The sequence below is a fragment of the Mercurialis annua genome, linkage group LG2, assembly GCF_937616625.2.
Source record: "Mercurialis annua linkage group LG2, ddMerAnnu1.2, whole genome shotgun sequence".
NCBI lineage: Eukaryota > Viridiplantae > Streptophyta > Magnoliopsida > Malpighiales > Euphorbiaceae > Mercurialis > Mercurialis annua.
Genome location: NC_065571.1, coordinates 8067016 through 8086335, shown reverse-complemented (window position 1 = coordinate 8086335; position 19320 = coordinate 8067016). Strand labels below are relative to the sequence as shown.

Below are 19320 nucleotides of genomic sequence, written 5' to 3'. Positions count from 1 at the left end.
AAAGATAGGTATTCCTACTAATTTGAAGACAATTTAGTTATTTTTACATACTAAAAACTAAATTGGAGATAATTTAGTTACCTATTTTAATTAGGATTTTAATTACAATAATGATTAATTAAATAACTGATTATTTAATGACTATAAAACCTTTATTTAGTAGTAAACTGAAAATGATTATTCAGTAAATTTGCATGTCCCCTCCATCCGTGCTTTTATATATAGTATAGACACACACGCGCGCGCGCGCGCACACACACATATATATATATATATATACTCTAATTTACTTATATGATAATTTAATAATTTGTTCAGTTATGACTCATATTTGCCAATTGATATTAGGATTAGGATACTAAATCCTTTATTTGACATTGGTTTTTTTTTAGTAAGAGAAAACTAATTTTTAATGAATTAGGGTTTAAATTGTTTTTTAAGAGTTCACTATAAATACCAGTGGCGACTCTATTGTAAACTCACTACAAACATATACAATAAATATTCTCTCAATGCATGTGGATGTAGATCATATTGATTGAATCATGTAAAATCTTGTGTGATAGTTCTTTTATCTTTTCTTGTTTATTTTCTACTGCGCTAATAAGTGGTATCAGAGCCTATATTTTAAATATGAGATTCTAGGTATTATTTTGTTGATTGATGATGTCGCTTCGTAAATTCAATATTGAAAAACTTAATAGTTCGAATAATTTTACTTTGTGGAAAGTTATGATGGGGGTTGTTCTGGTTCAATAAAAATGTGTATCGGCGTTAGGAGGTAAAGACAATTTATCGATGGATTTGTCTGTGGAAGAGAAAGCTAATATTATGCTGAAGGCATATAACACGATTCTATTGAATTTTTCTAATGAGGTGTTGAGAGAGATTATCAGTGAAGAAACTACTAATGCTTTATAGGGAAGTTTCATCGATTGTAACAGCGTTAACGTTTGTATACATTGATGATAACAGAGAATACTCAGATAAGAGATCATACTGATAACTTTAATCGAATTGTTATAGATTTACAAAGTGTTGGTTTTTCGATTGAGAATAGGATCAAACTCTCACTCTCTTATGTTCTTTGCCTAGTTCGTATAAAAACTTTGTTAATACAGTGTTATATAATAAAGATTTGATTTCAGTTAGTGATGTAAAGGATATTTTGTAATCCAAAGAGCTAAAGAAATAATAAGGAGGAATTAGTTTCATGTCTTGCGGTGTAAATAAATGTACGAGTCATGAGAGGTGGGAAAGAAATAGGTCACTTTCCAAATCGAAGTCTAATGGACGACGATGGTATCACTGCAAGGAGAATGAGAACTTTAGAAGAGCCAAAGCTGGAAAAGGATAGTGAAAAAAAGGAATCAAGCAATAATGCGATGCAGTTAGGGTACATGAGAGTTCCGATGAGGAAGAAAGCAGTGATATTTTGACTGAGTACATCAAATTTTATTAGTACATGTGTTTTAGATACTGGTGCATGTCATCATATGTCTTTTAGAAAGAAATTGTTTAATTCTCTCAGAGTGGAATATTATTATAAAGGTGGTGAATGATAAGGAGCTAGCTATCAAGGGTTTTGTTAAGATCAAAATGCATGATGGTGTGGTCAAAATTTTTGATGCTTGGTTTATTCCTAAACTACAAAAGAACTTAATTTATGTGCGTACACTTGACGAATAAGGATACAACCACTCAGGTGGAGATGAGTAGACCAAAATTTATAAAAGTGCTTTAACTGTAATGAAGGGTGTGCTACAACACATCATTTATATTCTTTTAGAAGTACGGTAGTGGAAATAGTGGCAGTTGCTCGGGCTTTGGAGGTGCATGATGGTAAAACCAAGTTGTGGCATTAGAGGCTGGTCATATGAGTGAGAGGGGGCTGGCCATAATAGAATCTAACCAAAAACCAATTTTTTTATAATATCAAACTAACCAAATGTGAACCAAATCAAGATTTTCTATTTTTTAAAACCAAATTGAATCAAACCGAACTAAAAATTTCTATTTTCTTAATAATAAAACTGCACTTAAATTTTAAGGAATTAAATTTTTCCATACCAAACTAGACCCATCAGTTCGGTCGGATTTTCAGTTCGGTTATTATAATTTAACTAAACCATTATTTTTAAAACTAATTGAACAAAAAAAATTAATTATCATATCAAATCGAACCAAAACTATTTTCCCATTTTTTCTCATAGATTCTCATCCTGATTGTCATTCTAATTCTCATTCTTAACTTTGAACCAAACGCCCTCTTTAAAAGTTGCCTACAATTGTTTTAATTTGGCTAACCCATCATAAAGTCCTTGTCTATTGCTTTTATATCACTTGATCCTTAACAAGCATTTTATATTTAAGTGATCTTTTAACCATTTATTTTGTATACTTGTGTTATTTTTAGGGATAAAACATTGCTGTTTCTTACAATTAAAGCAACTTTTTTTTTAATTTCATCTGCAAAAAGACTGTAAGTGTATAAAGTATGTAAAAAGTATGTTAAGGACCAATAAAATAAAAGTTAATAATATAGAAAATTTATGATAGGTTAGCTTTTTAATATTTTTAAAGTAGATCTTACTATGTTCATTTCTTACTATTGGATGAATTATTATCACTATATCCAATGGTCTTTTTTAATCAACCATTATATCGAATGGTAAAATTAATAAAATAGGCTAATAATGAAGTAACTCTAGAAAAATTTTGATATCAGGCTAATAATCATCCACGGACCCTGACATTTGGGTCTCCAATCACTAAACCCTCTGATGTTTAAAAACAATCACCAAACCCCCTGATCTTTATGTCGGCGCTCGCTAAATCTCTTAAAAACGAAAATACTTTTGGTGCCGTCTTTTTTGGTCAACTAACACTCTAAAAAAAATGGCGGTGCCACGTCATCAAAATACCCTAAAAATTAAAATATCCAAAGTATCCCTAAATTTAATTAAAATAAAAATTAAAAAAATTCACCTAACCCAATTCAATTTAACCCAAACCACACGGTCAATCCGTCCACTGACACCCGCCGCCGGAGTTCGGTCATCTTCTCTGAGTTATTCTTCATGAACAGATCCGCGATGGATCTGTTCTTCATGAACAGATTTGTAGATTTGTTGAAGAACATATCGTTCTTCATGATGAAGAACAATCCAAAAGAATTTTTGCGGTGGTTGGGTGGCGGTTGTTGGATCAATGGTGCATGGGTTGACTGTGGTTTGGTTGGATTCGATTAATTTTTTTAATTTTTTTAAATTTAGGGATATTTCAGGTGTTTTGATTTTTTAAGATGTCTTGATGACGTGGCAGCTTACGTGACGCCGCCGTTTTTTTTAGAATGTCAGTTGACCAAAAAAGACGGTGTCGTGCGTATTTTCGTTCTTAGGGGATTTAACAAGCGCCGCCATAAAAACAGAGGATTTATGATCGTTTTTAAATATCACGGAGTTTAGTGATCGGAGACCCAAAAATCAAGAATCATGTGTGATTATTAGCCTTAATACCATTATTCATATTTATAACATGTACTTCAGTTTATCTATTTGTGCACGGCACGCTATTTTATTAAACTTAGACATCCTTTTAATAACTATTTTATTAAACTTAGACATCCTTTTAATAACTATTCTTATAAGGAAAATTATACCAAAAAACCGTTGCGCTATATTACTCGTGCAACAAATTAATAGTGAGTTATCCATATAGAAAATTGAATGATTAAAAAGTAAGTAACAATAAAAAGATATCCTATTGCAAGCGTTCATTAGCTTGTTGTAAATATGACATGGAACAACGGTTGTATGAGATAATTTTTTTTTATATTCATGCATCTGCCAATTTATTTATTTTTAACTAAGAAAAAACACATAAAAGCCCCTATTTAAGGGAGAGGATCAAAAGAAAAAATAAATAATAAATTTAATTGTATTTGAAATGTTGTCGAGCAAAAAAAAAATATAGCCATTAATACACATGAAAAACGATGAAATTACAATGGGAATAAATAAAAGAACAAATTTAAATGATAAACAAATAACCAAGACATCCGTGGAGATTAAACATCTGCTAATTCATGAAAACATATATATCCTAACAAAAATGATTACTTGAGAATTGATATAGATAGAAACCCCAAAATGTCACTGCAATAATTAAAAAAGAAATGATTAGTAAATCCAAAATTATTCTCCCAAATATTCCAATAATTTAACAAAAAAATATGCATCTAAGTGAATGAATTTTTTCTTTTAATCAATTATCTAATCTTAATATTAATATCGACTAATTCGGATTCACGCTGAATAAACTTTAATGTGTAAAATAATATACCTTACTCGCAAAAATTATCTTGTTCAAAAACTTCCACATGGATTAATTCTGCTACATTTTCCAGGCAAGGCCATGACATTGCTTACTTCAAATCTATACATAGGCAACATGAACTTGAATTTACATAGACAACTTAAATTTGCATGACGAATCGCGCGGCAACATCGCTTTGTCGGATGGGGAGGAAGTAATCCGATGACCGATGGACGACAATGTTCGACCAACGATGCTATGTTGGTGTCACATACAACAACCATGCCCTTTGCTCCGCTCATTGCCGCCATCAATAATAATGCCGTAATCCACATCGTAATAACATTGCTTCCTGATCTTCCCATTTTGTTTATTTTAAAAAATTTGTCAAATTCAAATCCTTATTACAACTTTATTGTAGATCAAAATTGTTCTATATAGCCCGTGCTTTAATCTAATAAAGCTAAGGCTATATAGAAATAAAGCAAAACAAAGAATGTAAAGATTTGAACTATTCTTTAAAAATTATAAACAAATAAGAATTTCATGTATTTTTTGCTCGATGTTCAATTTATAAACAAACTATTACAGGTGCTTTGATTTTAGTGGTTAACTATGCATTTCTATTGTTTTAACGAAAATTTAGACATATTTTACGGCAACAGTCTATTTAAGGTAAAAAGTTGACTATATTTTAAGTATCAATTTTCAAGTTAAAAACTATATTATTATTTACATATTATTTGGTTAATTTTTTATTTGTTTTGTTGGAAATTTTCTGTAAACAATTGATGTTTTACTTACACAAATTTTATGACAGCATAAATGACAAATAATAATTTATTTGAAAATTGCTGTTTGAAATCATAAAAATATACTCTTAGAATTTTTTAAATTTGTCATTTAAGTTTTTATATATTGTAAAATCACTTTTTATTATCTTTTTAAAAAGCATATGTTTTAGAGAAAAAAATAAAAATAGTTCAAAATAAATCAAATATTATTCAAATAGGCAAAATCCAAATTTTTACATTTATGACAAAATGAGGAAAAAATTTACATTTTCTAATCAACCACTAGATAAGAGACGCATGACGCACTCAAAATAAAAATAAAAGTCAAAAATTTGCAAAAATGGGTCAAAAATGCGTGAGAAACGTATGTCAATCACGCGTCAGCGTGTCTCAGTGTGTTAAAGATATTTAAACATGTATCATTTATGTAGGGTTTTACTATTCGCCGCCTCTATTTACTAGGCACCACTTCTGAAAATTATCATTTTACCCCTTTAACTAAAAATAAAAAAAATCTCAACTTGATTAGAATATATCGATTATAATAACGGATAACGCTTACGGTTCGTCAGATAACGAGTGTTGACAATCCGAAACGAGTGTATCCGGATTTTCCGAATTAAATTACTTAATTTTCTCGAAACTTTTTTTTTATTTGATTAGTATGGGCCGACGTTCCCATGGGACGTTTCTCCGTCTGGGCCGACGCGATCATAGGGCGTCGGTCTAAAAAAAATTAAAAAACACAAAAACAGTAAAAAAATGAATTAACAATCACTTATCGGAGGTTCCCGTCCTTTATCTCGGCTAGATTCCGACATTTGTACTACAAATTGCAATATCCGTTCGTCGGTTTTGAATGAGTTAAGAGGATTTGAATATGAGTTTTTTAATTTTGAAATAGGTTAAATGATATTTTGGAAAAAATATGGGCGGTATCTAATAATTTAAGGGCGGTATTTAGTAGTCCATTTTATGTATCTAAAATATATAACAAATGCTTATCATTTTCTCATATATTAAAAATAGATTTGAAGAGTGGTTCAAAACTGATAAAAAAATAGGTGATTCTTTTCTAAGCTTACGCTTTGAAAAAAAATAGATATTTTTATTTTATTTTGTTATGATTTAGTTGCCGCAAAGAGTTATGATTGTTAATTAGTTGATTTTAATGATATTTTGAATTATAAAGACTTGTTTTTTAGTTATTGAGGAATTATTTGAAATTGCCGCTAATTGAAATTTTCTTATTAATTTTTCTTATTAATTTGGTCGTTGAGGCGGTGGTGGGCTGATGATGGTGGTCGGAAAGTGGTGGTGGCGGTGGTTGGAGAATGGTGGCGGCCGGCGGTTAGGGGTTGAGTGGTTTGTTAGATTAATTGGGTTAGTTTTGATTGGGTAGGTATTTTTTTTATTGAATTTGGATGTATTTTTGGTATTTCGAGGTTTGTGGTGTTACTTGACACCTGACATGAGAATAAATTTTTGTTGGATTTGACATTAAAAAGTAACTGCCACGTCATCATTTTAAAAAAATTTGGTGAGTGTTAGGCTGAGGGGGTTTAGCGAGCGCCGCTACAATATTAGGGGTTTATTGATCGTTTTTAAACATCAGGAGATTTGGTAATTACAGTCCCAAAAGTTAGGGATTATAGGTGATTATTAACCAAAGGTTGTGGATAGGCTAAGAAAGTTCACAACTTGTCGGAGCCTAAGCAATGGAAATTTTTCATAATATATATATCTATATCTATACTATATATAAAAGTACGGATGGGGGAGGCAAATTTACTGAATAATCCTTTTCAGTTTATTACTAAATCAAAGTTTTATAGTCATTAACTAATTAATTATTTAATTAATTACTATTATGATTAAAGTCCTAATTAGAATAGGTAGCTAAATTATCTATAATTTAGTTTTTAGTATGTAAAAGATAACTAAATTGTCTTCAAATTAGTAGAAATACCTATCTTTTAATTTGATTGAACTACAAAATTAAAACATTATATTTGGTCAATATATTATTATTTAAATTTCAATCTTATTATTTTTATAAATATTATTAATAAAATTAAGTTAATTATAATAAAACCAAAAAAAGAATAAATTCAGTATGGAAAAAAATTTAATAACCGAATTTATTATATTTACTTTTATAAAAATTATTGATTAATTTAATATTAATTATAAATAAAAAATTGATATAATTATAATAAATTTACTAATATATATTGACAAATTACGTTACGAGCCACGTGCATAGCACGTAATGCGAAACTAGTTATATATAAAACTCAACAAATCGAAATCTATAGCCTAAGAAATAATATTCAACACCTTGATTTAAAAGCTATACAAAAACTTGGCAACATAGATTTTAGATTTAAGCGGCAATTTACCACCTCAACTTGTAAGCAATTGATAATTAATAGAATAAAGGGTTAACGTGTCCCCTAAACTTATGATACTGGGTCATCTAATCCAATTTATTCTTTTTTAAACAACTAACTCCAAAACTCTTCATTTATAGGTCAAATAACCCCATAATTATATTTTTAAAACGCGTAAAATACAAATCGGAGGTGAGGAATGCAAAAATAATAATTAGGAACTTCACTAATTGTTACGATATAATTATCCTAAATTCATTTTTTAAAATAAAAATATAAATTATGGAATTATTTGATCTAAAAATAGAGAGTTTTTGGGTTAGTTGCTCAAAAAAGTATAAATTGGGTTAGATGATCCCGCGTTATAAATTGAAGGGGCGCGTTAACCCTTTATTCGTAATTAATATATAAATTAATTTTGTGAGCAAATTAGTCACAAATCTGATAATTATGAGCAATCAATCTCATTTGGGCAAATTAGTTTACAAATCGAGTGGACAAATTGTCAATTTAGAGAACAATTAGCTTACAAGTTGAGGGGCAAAATATAAATAATTAACAAGTTTGTGACTAATTTGCCCATAAAGTTAATTTATATATTAATTGTCTATTACTTATATGTTGAGGGGGCAAATTAACACTTAACTTAAGTAATTGATTTAAAAACTATTAAGTAAGAAAATTGTGTCGGTGAAGGTCTGAATATATTTTTCATAAGAAAGATTCGAATTTTTCAATTTATTTTTAAATAACATAAATATCAATATATGTTGCTTGCATAAATTTCTTTTCCTTTCCTTTTCTTTCTATGTTCGGAATATGAGTTAAAGATTCAACTTTAGATAAACTTGCATTCTAAATTGTCCCAATGATTTATTTTTTTATCTGATTATGAGGTGTCTTGAACGGGTTCCAACTATGAAATGGCACCTTTAAGCCTTCCATATTCAGACTAATCCTCATTCGAGCCGGGTAGGTTCTTTTCGGGAGACAAAGCTCTGGCCCCAAATTTTAAACGGCTGCATACATGAGTACGGTTCGAACCCGCGACCTCACTTAAGCTAGAAGAGCGCCTTACCAACTCATCTACGCCTTGGGGTTAAATTGTCCCAATGATTTTTGATCTAATTGTGCCTGTTATTCAGGTTGGTAATCGGTAAACTATTTAAAGATACTTAAAATTTTAACTAATCTTTAATAATAAACACTCATTATTTGATACATGCAAATAAAAACAAAGGTACAGTACTAAGGATCATTTTTTCTTAAAGGCAACTCAAGCTATAAGCATACTTGAGGTTTTACTTGGCAACTGGAAGACTGTAGGGCTTAGGAAGTAAATAGAGATCATTTTTCCTCTTCACTGCAGCTCCGAAAGCTTCATCCATGTCGAGAGTTTCCGGTTTCAGTCCATTGGGCAGCTTCCAATCAAAATGATATAGTAACTGCGCAAGTGGAAGCTCGACATTAGCTATGCCGAACAATAGCCCTGGACATATCCTTCTTCCAGCACCAAATGGGATAAGTTCAAAATTCGTCCCCTTATAATCAACGGAACAATTTTGGAATCTCTCTGGATAGAATTTTTCAGCTTCGGTCCAATAATTGGGATCTCTTCCGATGGCCCATGCATTCACAATTATTTGGGACTTCTCCTGAACATCATAACCATTAATCACACAGTTCTTGCTACATTCTCTCGGAAGTAACAATGGAGAAGGAGGGTGCAATCTTAGAGTTTCTTTGATTACCAGCTTCAAGTAGTTGAGTTCGTGAATACGGGCTTCGTCCACTTTTCCTTCTCTACCGAAGACTCTCCTCACCTCTTCTTGTGTCTTTTCCATCGCTTTTGGATTTTTTAGAAGCTCGGACATCACCCATTCGACTGTTGTGGATGATGTATCACTACCGGCCGCAAAAGTGTCCTGAAGTAAGAAATACAAATTTTTATTTCAATTCTATATAAAAAAAAGTAATTTTGGTTTTATAATTTTGTTTTTGTGAATTAGGCTGCGCATGTATTAGCGCATTATGCCCGTTTTTTGTCAGCTCATCAGAAATGATTCAATCATTTCTTTGAATTTCTTACAGCTGTTTTCGCTACTGATTTGAATTAGTAATATAGTTTCGATTATTCTAAAACAAAAAAAAGTACTAACCACAAGGACTGCTTTTATGTTGTCGTCTGTTAAAGGGATATCGAGCTCTCCTTGCTCCTGACAGTTGAGAAGGACATCTACAAAATCTTCTTCATCATAAGCATGTGATTTTGCTTTTGCCCTTTCAGCTCTATGATCATCAATGATGTTTTGGCAAATGCTATCCATTTGTTGATGAAGTTTCTTAATCTTAGGCACCATTCCGCTCAACCAGAGGAGTAATTTGATGGAAGGATACACATCGGCAAGAGAAAAACCTCCACATGCATCTATCAGTTTCCTGGTAGTTGGTATGAAAATATCTTCTCCCTTCCATACCTTACCAAATGCTGCTCTTGAGATGATGTTATAGGTCAAGGTATTGAACAACTTGCTAAAGTTGATTGGTGTTCCTGCTGGAACTGAATGCAATGATTTTATAAGTTTCGATACTTCTTCTTCCCTGATTGATCTAAACGACAGCACGCGTTTTGCTGTTAATAGTTCGAGGGTGCAAATTTTTCGCATCTGTCTCCAATAATCTCCGTATGGTGCAAACACGATGTCTTTGAAATTATAAGATGCAATGCTGGAAGCAACCATATAAGGCCTTTGAGCAAAGATGATATCATAGGTTTTCATCACTTCTTTAGCCATTTCGGGCGAAGAAACGACGATGTTACTAAGCTCGCCCATCTGAAGATGCATAAGAGGTCCATACTTGTTGGCCAAGTCTCGAAGGCGGCGATGGGGTAGAGACCCGGCTAAATGGTGCATGCTTCCTATTATAGGTAGCTTCCACGGCCCTGGTGGAAGATTTGGGATTGAGTTGCTTATTTTTGATTTCTTCCATATTCTGAATACCATAACCATAAAAAGGAAGAAGGTCAAGAAGACTGGGATGAAAGAAAATTTGTATTCCATTGAAAAAAGAGCAATTTTTCAAGAAACTTTGCAGAGTTGTTTTGAGGTTAGTCTAAATTCTGTAATATTTTTTGCTTGTGTGATCATTTGATTCATTTGATCTCAATATATATACGCCCAAAGCTTTGAGTAATATAATCCTTTCAACAGACTATAGATCATTAAAAGTTTTAGTTTAATTACACATTTATTGACTAATTAAAAAAGTCATTAACTAGAGTATATAAGGATCATTACTGGAAATATTAATCAACATCATCTATTAAATACTAGGCTTATCCCCTTAAAAACCCCTCACCTTTTACTCCCAATTCGTTTGCACCCTCACGTTGCAAAACCACCAAATATACCCAAATTACGACCTTTCACTTTCAATTGCACCCTCAAGCATTAAATTGATCTCTTTTCACTTGAAAAAATAGGTTTATTTTTGTTTTAAATAAAATATTAAGTCTTATTTTTAAATATATGCTAAAATTTAAAGTATTGATTTGAACATTTTTTAAGTGAAAAAAGATCAATTTAATGCTTGAGGGTGCAATTGAAAGTGAAAGGTCGTAATTTGGGTATATTTGGTGGTTTTACAACGTGAGGGTGCAAATGAATTGGGGGTAAAAGGTGGGGGGATTTTAAGGGGATAAGCCTAAATACTATAGCTCAACTGTTGACTAGAATAATATTAAATCTTATAAATCAATTATTGACTAGAAGAGTGAGCTGCAGAGAGATCTGATATTACTTTTAACAAATAAGTTAAAAGATTATTTTTATTTAAACTACAAATATAAAATAATCCGCAACAAACTCTTGGTAATTAATTATTTAATTAATCAATAAATTTTATAATGAAACAATGCAATCTCAATAAATATTGAAAAATACATACTTATTAATTCGGTTAATCTTAATAATATACCAAATCTTTGCGAGTTCCGTTAATTATATCCAAATTTTTCAAAATCGGTTAGTTTAGCCAATTTCGGAATATTTTAATTTTTTTAGCCATTTGTGAATCGAACCGAAAAAGTTGTTTCAGAATATTTTAATTTTTTTAGCCATTTGTGAATCAAACCGAAAAAATTGCCACCTCACTCACCACATCGCTGCCAACTCAGCAGAAGTCACTAAAATAAAATATCAAACTTTTGCGAGTTTCGTTAGTTATATTAGATCAAAATATTTCAAATCGGCTAGTTTAGCCAATTTCTGGATATTTTAAACCTTTTTTAGCCATTCGTGAATCAAACTGAAAAATTTGCCGCCTTACTCGCCACATCGCTGCCAGCTCAGCAGAAGTCATTGAGTGAAGTTGAGTTGATATCATCTACAAATCCAACCAAACTAAAGGCATCCCTAATTAAACCAAATGACAAATAAACCAAAATCAAATTTAATTTGAATTTTAAAATTTAATTAAATCTAAATTTAAATTATATAAAATTATTAAAATTATATTTATTTAAATTAAACTTGAATCATCTCGAGATTTTATTTTTATTTCGAGATAAAATCTACTTAAATTTAAATTTAAAATTTAATTAAATCTAAATTAAATAAATGTATTTAATAATTGTATTAAAATTATTTTAAAACTCTATTTAATTAAATCTCAATTTGTCTCAAAATTTGATTTTTTATTCAAAAAAAAATCGGTTCTAAAATTTTAATTTTGCCACCGATGTCTACCACTTCGGCCAGTGCCGACGCTTCCTCATCCCACTCCGGACACCATGATTTAGTTTCTCCAATGGAGAAGACCATATCTATCTTATCCATCAATGTAGGTAACTCGTCTTCTCCATTGATGGAGCTACTTGGTCGGAGTGCGAGATGGCGACAACGGAATTAAAATATAGAATAATTTTTTTTGGAATAAAAAATTAATTTTTTTAGATAAATTAATATTTTATTAAATAGAATTTTAATAAAATGATTAAATAAATTTATTTAATTTAGATTTAATTGTATTTTAAATTTAAATTTAGGCTTAATCACCAAAAAATGCCAAACCTATACGTCTTGTATCAATTATAGTCAAACCTTTAAAAATCACCAGATTTAGCCAAACCTTATATGTTATGTTTCTTTTTTAGCCATTTTTGAATCGAACCGGTTTTTCTGACACCGTGTCGTCCACGTCACCGCCAACTAAGCAATTGGCTGGCATGACAGCTGAAATATTTAAATAAGGTTTGGTTATAACTGACACAAAATGCATAGTTTTGATATTTTTTGGTGAATAAAACTAATTTTAAAATTAAATAATTCAATGATTAATTATATTATAATAAAATTTATATACATTTAAAAAAATAATATTTTTATTTAACGCTAATTAAAATTAATCTATTTTTTTACTAAATTTAATTAATTTTAATAATTTTTTTTTACATATTTGATGGATATATAATTAATTTAAATTCTATTAAAAACAAAAAAATGTCATATTCATCTTAATTATTTTTTTAAAATTTTTGTCGTCGTTTCGTTGACACCGCAGCCGTTTGAGACCCAGTTGTTCGCCTATTTACGCATAACTATTTTATTTATTACCTAAATCCATTCATAACAAAACATTAAAAATAATAAATCAAGTTCAAAATCATCATGAACATTAAACACTTTCACCAAATTTAATTCAACATTAATTACTAAGTAATACATTAATTCATTTATTTAGTTACATATTCATTAAAATATATTATAATATAAATTTATTAGATTTAATTAGGTTTAATAAAAAAATTAAAATTAATTTTAATTAGTATTAAATAGAAAATATTAATTATTTTTAAATATAAATAAATTTTATAAATGATATAATTAATTTACTAATTATTAAATTTAAAATTTGGTTTGAATTTAATATTTAGTTTATTCACCTAAAAATACCAAACCTATTTCTTTTGTGTCAGTTATAGCCAAACCTTATTTAAATATTTCAGCTGTCATGCCAGCCAATTGCTTAGTTGGCGGTGACGTGGATGACACGGTGTCATAAAAACCGGTTCGATTCAAAAATGGCTAAAAAAAAAACATAACATATAAGGTTTGGCTAAATCTGGTGATTTTTAAAGGTTTGGCTATAATTGACACAAAACGTGTAGGTTTGGCATTTTTTAGTGATTAAGCCTTAAATTTATATAGATTTTATTTTTGAATAAAAACAAATTCCCGAGATGATTAACATTTAATTTAAATAAATAAATTTATTTAATTTAAATTTTTTAGATTTTAAATATTGGGCTTGAGTTTGATTTGTTTATCATATAATTTGGTTAGAAATACTTTTGGTTTGGTTGGATTTGTAGATGCTGCCAACTCAATTTCACGTAACGACTTCTGCTGAGTTAACGGCGATGTGGCTGGTGAGATGACAACTTTTTCAGTTTAATTCACGAACGGTTAAAAAAGGTTTCGATGGATAAACTAGCCAATTTTAAAAAAATTGGATATAACCTATAAAATTCGCAAAAGTTTGGTATTTTATTTCAGTGGCTTCTGCTGAGTTGGCTGCGACGTGGCGATTGAGGTGGCAACCTTTTCGGTTCCATTTACGAATGCTTAAAAAAGATTTAAAATATTTTAAAATTGGCTAAACTATTTGATTTTGAAAGATTTGGATAAAATTGATGAAATTCACAAAGGTTTTGTATGTTATTGGGATTAATCTTTATTAAAATCTATAAAGTAATTACATACCAAAATTATAGAGCGGGCTCTGTACAATATAAAATGATTAAATTATTAACAAATCTTCATATATACTATAATTAATTCCATTTTTATCCCTTTTATTTAAAAATCAAATGATATTATCCTCTATTTTTATTTTCGTCAACAATTTAGTCCTCCGTCCATTTTTGTGTTAGTCAATTGAGTAAATAATTTGACTAATAAAATTGAGTAAATGATTTGACTAATAAATTTTTTATTTAGTCCTTAAACTTATTAACACAAAAATGAATAAAATTATAAATTTATAAAATTCAGTATCTTAATAATTCAATTTATTTAGTTTTTACTTCTTTTATTTTTTAGTATTTTAATTTTAATTTTTGTTAATTTAAATTTTCTTACTTCATTATTGTTTTTTTAAAAATATTTTAAAAAAATAAATTAAAATCATAAAAAAATATTAAAAATTAAATTAAATTCGTTAACTCACTTAATATTATAATAACATGATTTTTATTTAGACATAATAAAAATAAAATTTAAAGATTAAATCATAATTTAACTTTTTAATATAGTCATTTGACTCAGTCGACTAACACCTAAAATAAACATAAATACTTAACTGTTGACAAAAACATAAGTAGAAAATCATATTGTTTGAGTTTAAAATAAGAGGAACCAAAATATAAATTATGACATATATGGATAGTTTCAGAGTAATTTACTGATATAAAATAAGTACAAAATTCAAATTTTATAATTCCACAAATTCAAAGTTTTATAAAATTCGGTTTATAATATTTATGTGGAATGGATTCCCATCAATTATCATTTGTGTCGTGTATTTGGACATATCATTAAAAAATATTGGATCAAATATAAATTAAGGTTGCTATAATTAGTTAAGGTTTGAAGGAAAATAGTATTCGATATGAGGCCTAAGATATTTGAAAGAGTTAATATTATAAAAATTCATCAACTTTATATATTTTTTCATTTTAATCACACAGTTTAAATTTTATAATTTTCATGCACGAACTACCATTTTTTTCTAATTTATACACGGTGCTGAGGTGTCACGGGTCCATTGGTATAATTCGTTGAAGTGGAGGTCATTTTACACCAATGGACGAGTGCCACCTCAGCGCCGTGTATGAATTTGAAAAAAATGATAGTCCGTGTATGAAATTGATAAAATTTAAACTGTGTGAGTAAAATGAAAAAATATATAAAATTCGTGATTTTTTTGACATTAATTATATTTAAAATAACCTTAATTCACCGCATCATACTATGTATTATCCATTAAAACAATAACATGTGTCATTCTAATTGTTGTTTTATTAAAGTTATGAACATCTAAATTATTTTTTCTTCGTTTATAATTTGAGCAAAAGGTTCGAGGGATCATTATTTTGAGGTTAGTCTAATTTCTGTATTATTTTTTGCTTGGGTAGTTGGTCATAATTAGAATATTTTGATTTCAATATACATACGCCCAAAGCTTTGAATAATATCGACAGACTATAGATCATTAAAAGGTTTAGTTTATTACACATTTCTTGATTAATTAGAAAATGATTAACTAGAGTAGATAAGGATCATTATTAAAAATATTAATCAACATCATTTATTAAATTCTATAACTCAATTGTTGACTAGAATATTAAATAAATCTTATAAATCAAATAGTATTGACTAGAAAAGTAAGCTGCAGAAACATGTGATATTATTTTTAACCAATAAATTAAAATAATATTTTTATTTGAACAACAAATAAAAAATATTCCGCAACGGAATTTTGGTAGTTAATTTTTTAATTAATCAAAAAAATTTACAATGACACGATGCAACCTCAATAAATATTGAAAAATATATACTTATCAAAATCTATAAAAAAAATATTTTTTTAGTTGTTACACTTAATAAAATAAAACAAGATTAATTCTAACATTATTTTTAAAATTACTATTTTTTATGTTATTATTTGTGTTGTGCATTAAGACATATTATATTAAAAAATTGGATTAATGTAAATAAAAGTTATTAATGTATCAAATTTTTGAAGGAAAACAATATTTAATATGCAACCTATGTATTTTAAATAAAATTAGTTCGACACGTCATACTATATGTATAGTAAACCCTCTAATAATTTATATTCAATAAATTAATAATTATAATAATTAATAGAAAATTGAAAGAACCAACTTCGTTCCACCTCGCATAATTAATAATTCTATTATGTAATAATTAATAAAATTTAAAATAAATCATGTATGAATATTAATTATTAGAGAGATTTTTCTAAAAAAATATATATATTTACATATAAATATAATAGATTAGTTCAAGTTATATGTGGGACATAAAAGTGTCATCTATCACTTAATTTAATTATTTACTAAAATAAAAGACTTCACATATGTCTAGTACAAAAAATATTAGAAGTTATTTTACTTCATGAATACAACTTTTTTATAGTTATTTTTTGGTTTAATATCAAGTTGATATTTTTTGAACTGAGTACAAAGTTATTTCTTTTGGATAGAGTGACCGTGAAGTGTATATAGTTGGTTTTTTATAATATAATATTAATATTAGGTCTACGAATGAAAATGCTTTAAAATATATTGTGGTAGTGTTAAATAAATTCATAAATTATATATCTTTTCTCATTTTAATCACGAACTTTAAAACGTTTCAATTGTATGCATGAAGTTGCATTTTTTTTCATTTCGATACATATCATGACGTGACATTCGTTCACTAGTGTAATTTTATTGAGGTGGACATCATTTTTGTCAGCCACATCAGCATATTATGATCTCGTGTATCGAATTGAGAAAAAATAAAACTTATTTCATACAATTGAGACGTTTTAAAGTTCGTAATTAAATTGAGAAAACATTTATAGTTTATTAATTTTTTTAACAATACCCCGAATACATTTTAGACTTTTTATAATTTTTTCCATACAAATTTAATAAATTAATAATTCTAAGCATAACATATAATAATTAAAAATAATTTAAATGCATAATTTTAATGAAAGTAATTTTGAACAATTAAGGTTAAGAAATAAGTTTATCTAGATGCATAATTTTTTATAAAATTTAAATAATTAAAAGTTGGAGATTGAAGTATAAATTTAAAATTTAAAAATACTTTATTAAGTATAATAATTAAAGATAAATATTTTTCATTTTATTTTATTTTTTTAGATAATTAAATTTAAATATTAGTTTTGATTTTTTATTTTTATAATAATTATAGATTAAACAATTAAACAATTTTAATTTGATCAATTTGGCCTTTAGTTATAAAATTAAGGGAGTCAATGTAACTTTTTTTTCTTACGCTATTTCTAACCAAGTGTCATTGTTGATGTATTTTCAGATATTAGGATTCATTTTGTTATAAAAAATTCGATAAGGCTTAATTTATTATGACCCTTAAATGTTAGGTTATTTTTATAATTTTTTCCAAAAAAATTATCATACGTGCACAAGCAGCTCGTCACTCCAGAGAAAAGTCCAGTAACTTCTAAATAAACTACTTGTCTCCGCATTTCAAAAAAAAAAAATACTACTTGTCTCCGGTTTATTTCAACACAACCAAAGGAAATGACGAAATACAATTGACTAAAATAATTTATACTATTAATCAATAAAATACTCCCTCCGTTAATGCATTTAATATAATGTGAGGATATAAAAATAATGTTATTAAATTTTTTTAAATAATGTATAATTAAAATTTTCTCAATTAGAATGGGACGGAAGGAGTATAAAATATATAAATCAATTATTATTATCGAAGATGTTAAAACTTTGAATACATGTGACTTTTTTGGATTAAGATTCTCTCATTTTCATGCTCATTCATTTACACCATTTATTATAAAATAGGTATAAATTATTTATACATAGTTGACTCTTAAATTTATACCCTTTTATTTATCTAATTTTTAAATGAGTAATGCTATATAACCCAATAAATTTAATCCATCTTATTGTACCACCCGATGTGGTAACAGATGAGTAGATCAATTTAAAGTAAGAAATTGAAGCATACACTTTTGACTTATTAAATCTCTGAACTTATAAAATTATCCCTTTTGACCCTGAATTTGATAATTTATAAACGTTTAATCCCTACTCGTCCACCTGATTTTGGCGCGTGTCTCAGACAAAATTTGGCGCGTAAGGACAAAAAAGCAAAAGATAGGTGGATAAAATAAAATGGCTTAATACATTGTTTGACCTTTAAATAAATTTATACTAATTTACCTATTTGACCTCTAAATTTTTTGTTCAATCCATCAGACCTCTAAACTTATTAAATTATTCTTCTTAACCCATAATTTGAATGTTTTAAATTTATTTTAATTTTATTTTTCATTTTTAATATATTTTTAATTTAATTAATATTATTAATTTTTAAATATATAAGATAATTATTTCTTTTCCATACAATGTAATTGTTTTTTAATTTTATTGTTTATTTTGCATTTATTTAGTGTTCATTATCAGTTTTAATAAAATTCTAATGAAAAATAGTTATACCTTATTTAATAATTATTTTTATTTAATTTAACTTAATATTTATTTTAGTTTAGTTTATTTTTTTATTGATTTTAGGCTAAACCCTCAAAAAATACCAAATCTTTGAGATTGTTGCCAGTTATGACCGAACCTTTTAAAATTTGCAAATATATCCCGTTTTGACAAATTATGTTCCTTTTATTGCCAAATTCGAATCAAACCAATGTTTTTGCCAATATGACAACCATGTATATAAAATTTAATCACAATAAAATACTGTGTTATAATAAAATATTTAATCACAATAAAATATCAAACATTTGCGTGTTGTGTCATAATAAAAGGTTTAATCACAATAAAAAAACAAACCGATTTAAAAATGACTATAAAAAGAACATAATTTTCCAAAAACGGGTTATATTTGTAAATTTTAAAAGATTTGGTCAAAACTGACAAAAATCTCAAAGGTTTGGTATTTGTTTAGGATTTACTCTTGATTTTAATTAATATTTTCTTATATAATATTTAT

At 27.8% G+C, this 19320-nt stretch overlaps 2 protein-coding genes across 2 annotated transcripts; both read right to left on the bottom strand.

Moving 5' to 3' along the window:
• Window positions 1-4367: 4367 nt before the first annotated feature.
• Window positions 4368-4682, bottom strand: LOC126668110 (putative lipid-transfer protein DIR1). The gene has a single exon (XM_050361327.1). It carries the CDS (start codon window positions 4680-4682, stop codon window positions 4368-4370), a length of 315 nt encoding a protein of 104 aa, XP_050217284.1.
• Window positions 4683-8676: 3994 nt separating this feature from the next.
• On the bottom strand, window positions 8677-10630 carry LOC126669658 (desmethyl-deoxy-podophyllotoxin synthase-like). Its single transcript, XM_050363181.2, has 2 exons — window positions 9664-10630; window positions 8677-9429 (listed from the first exon to the last, which is right to left on the bottom strand). Exons 1-2 carry the CDS (start codon window positions 10564-10566, stop codon window positions 8806-8808), a joined length of 1527 nt encoding a protein of 508 aa, XP_050219138.1. The 5' UTR covers window positions 10567-10630; the 3' UTR covers window positions 8677-8805.
• Window positions 10631-19320: the final 8690 nt, after the last annotated feature.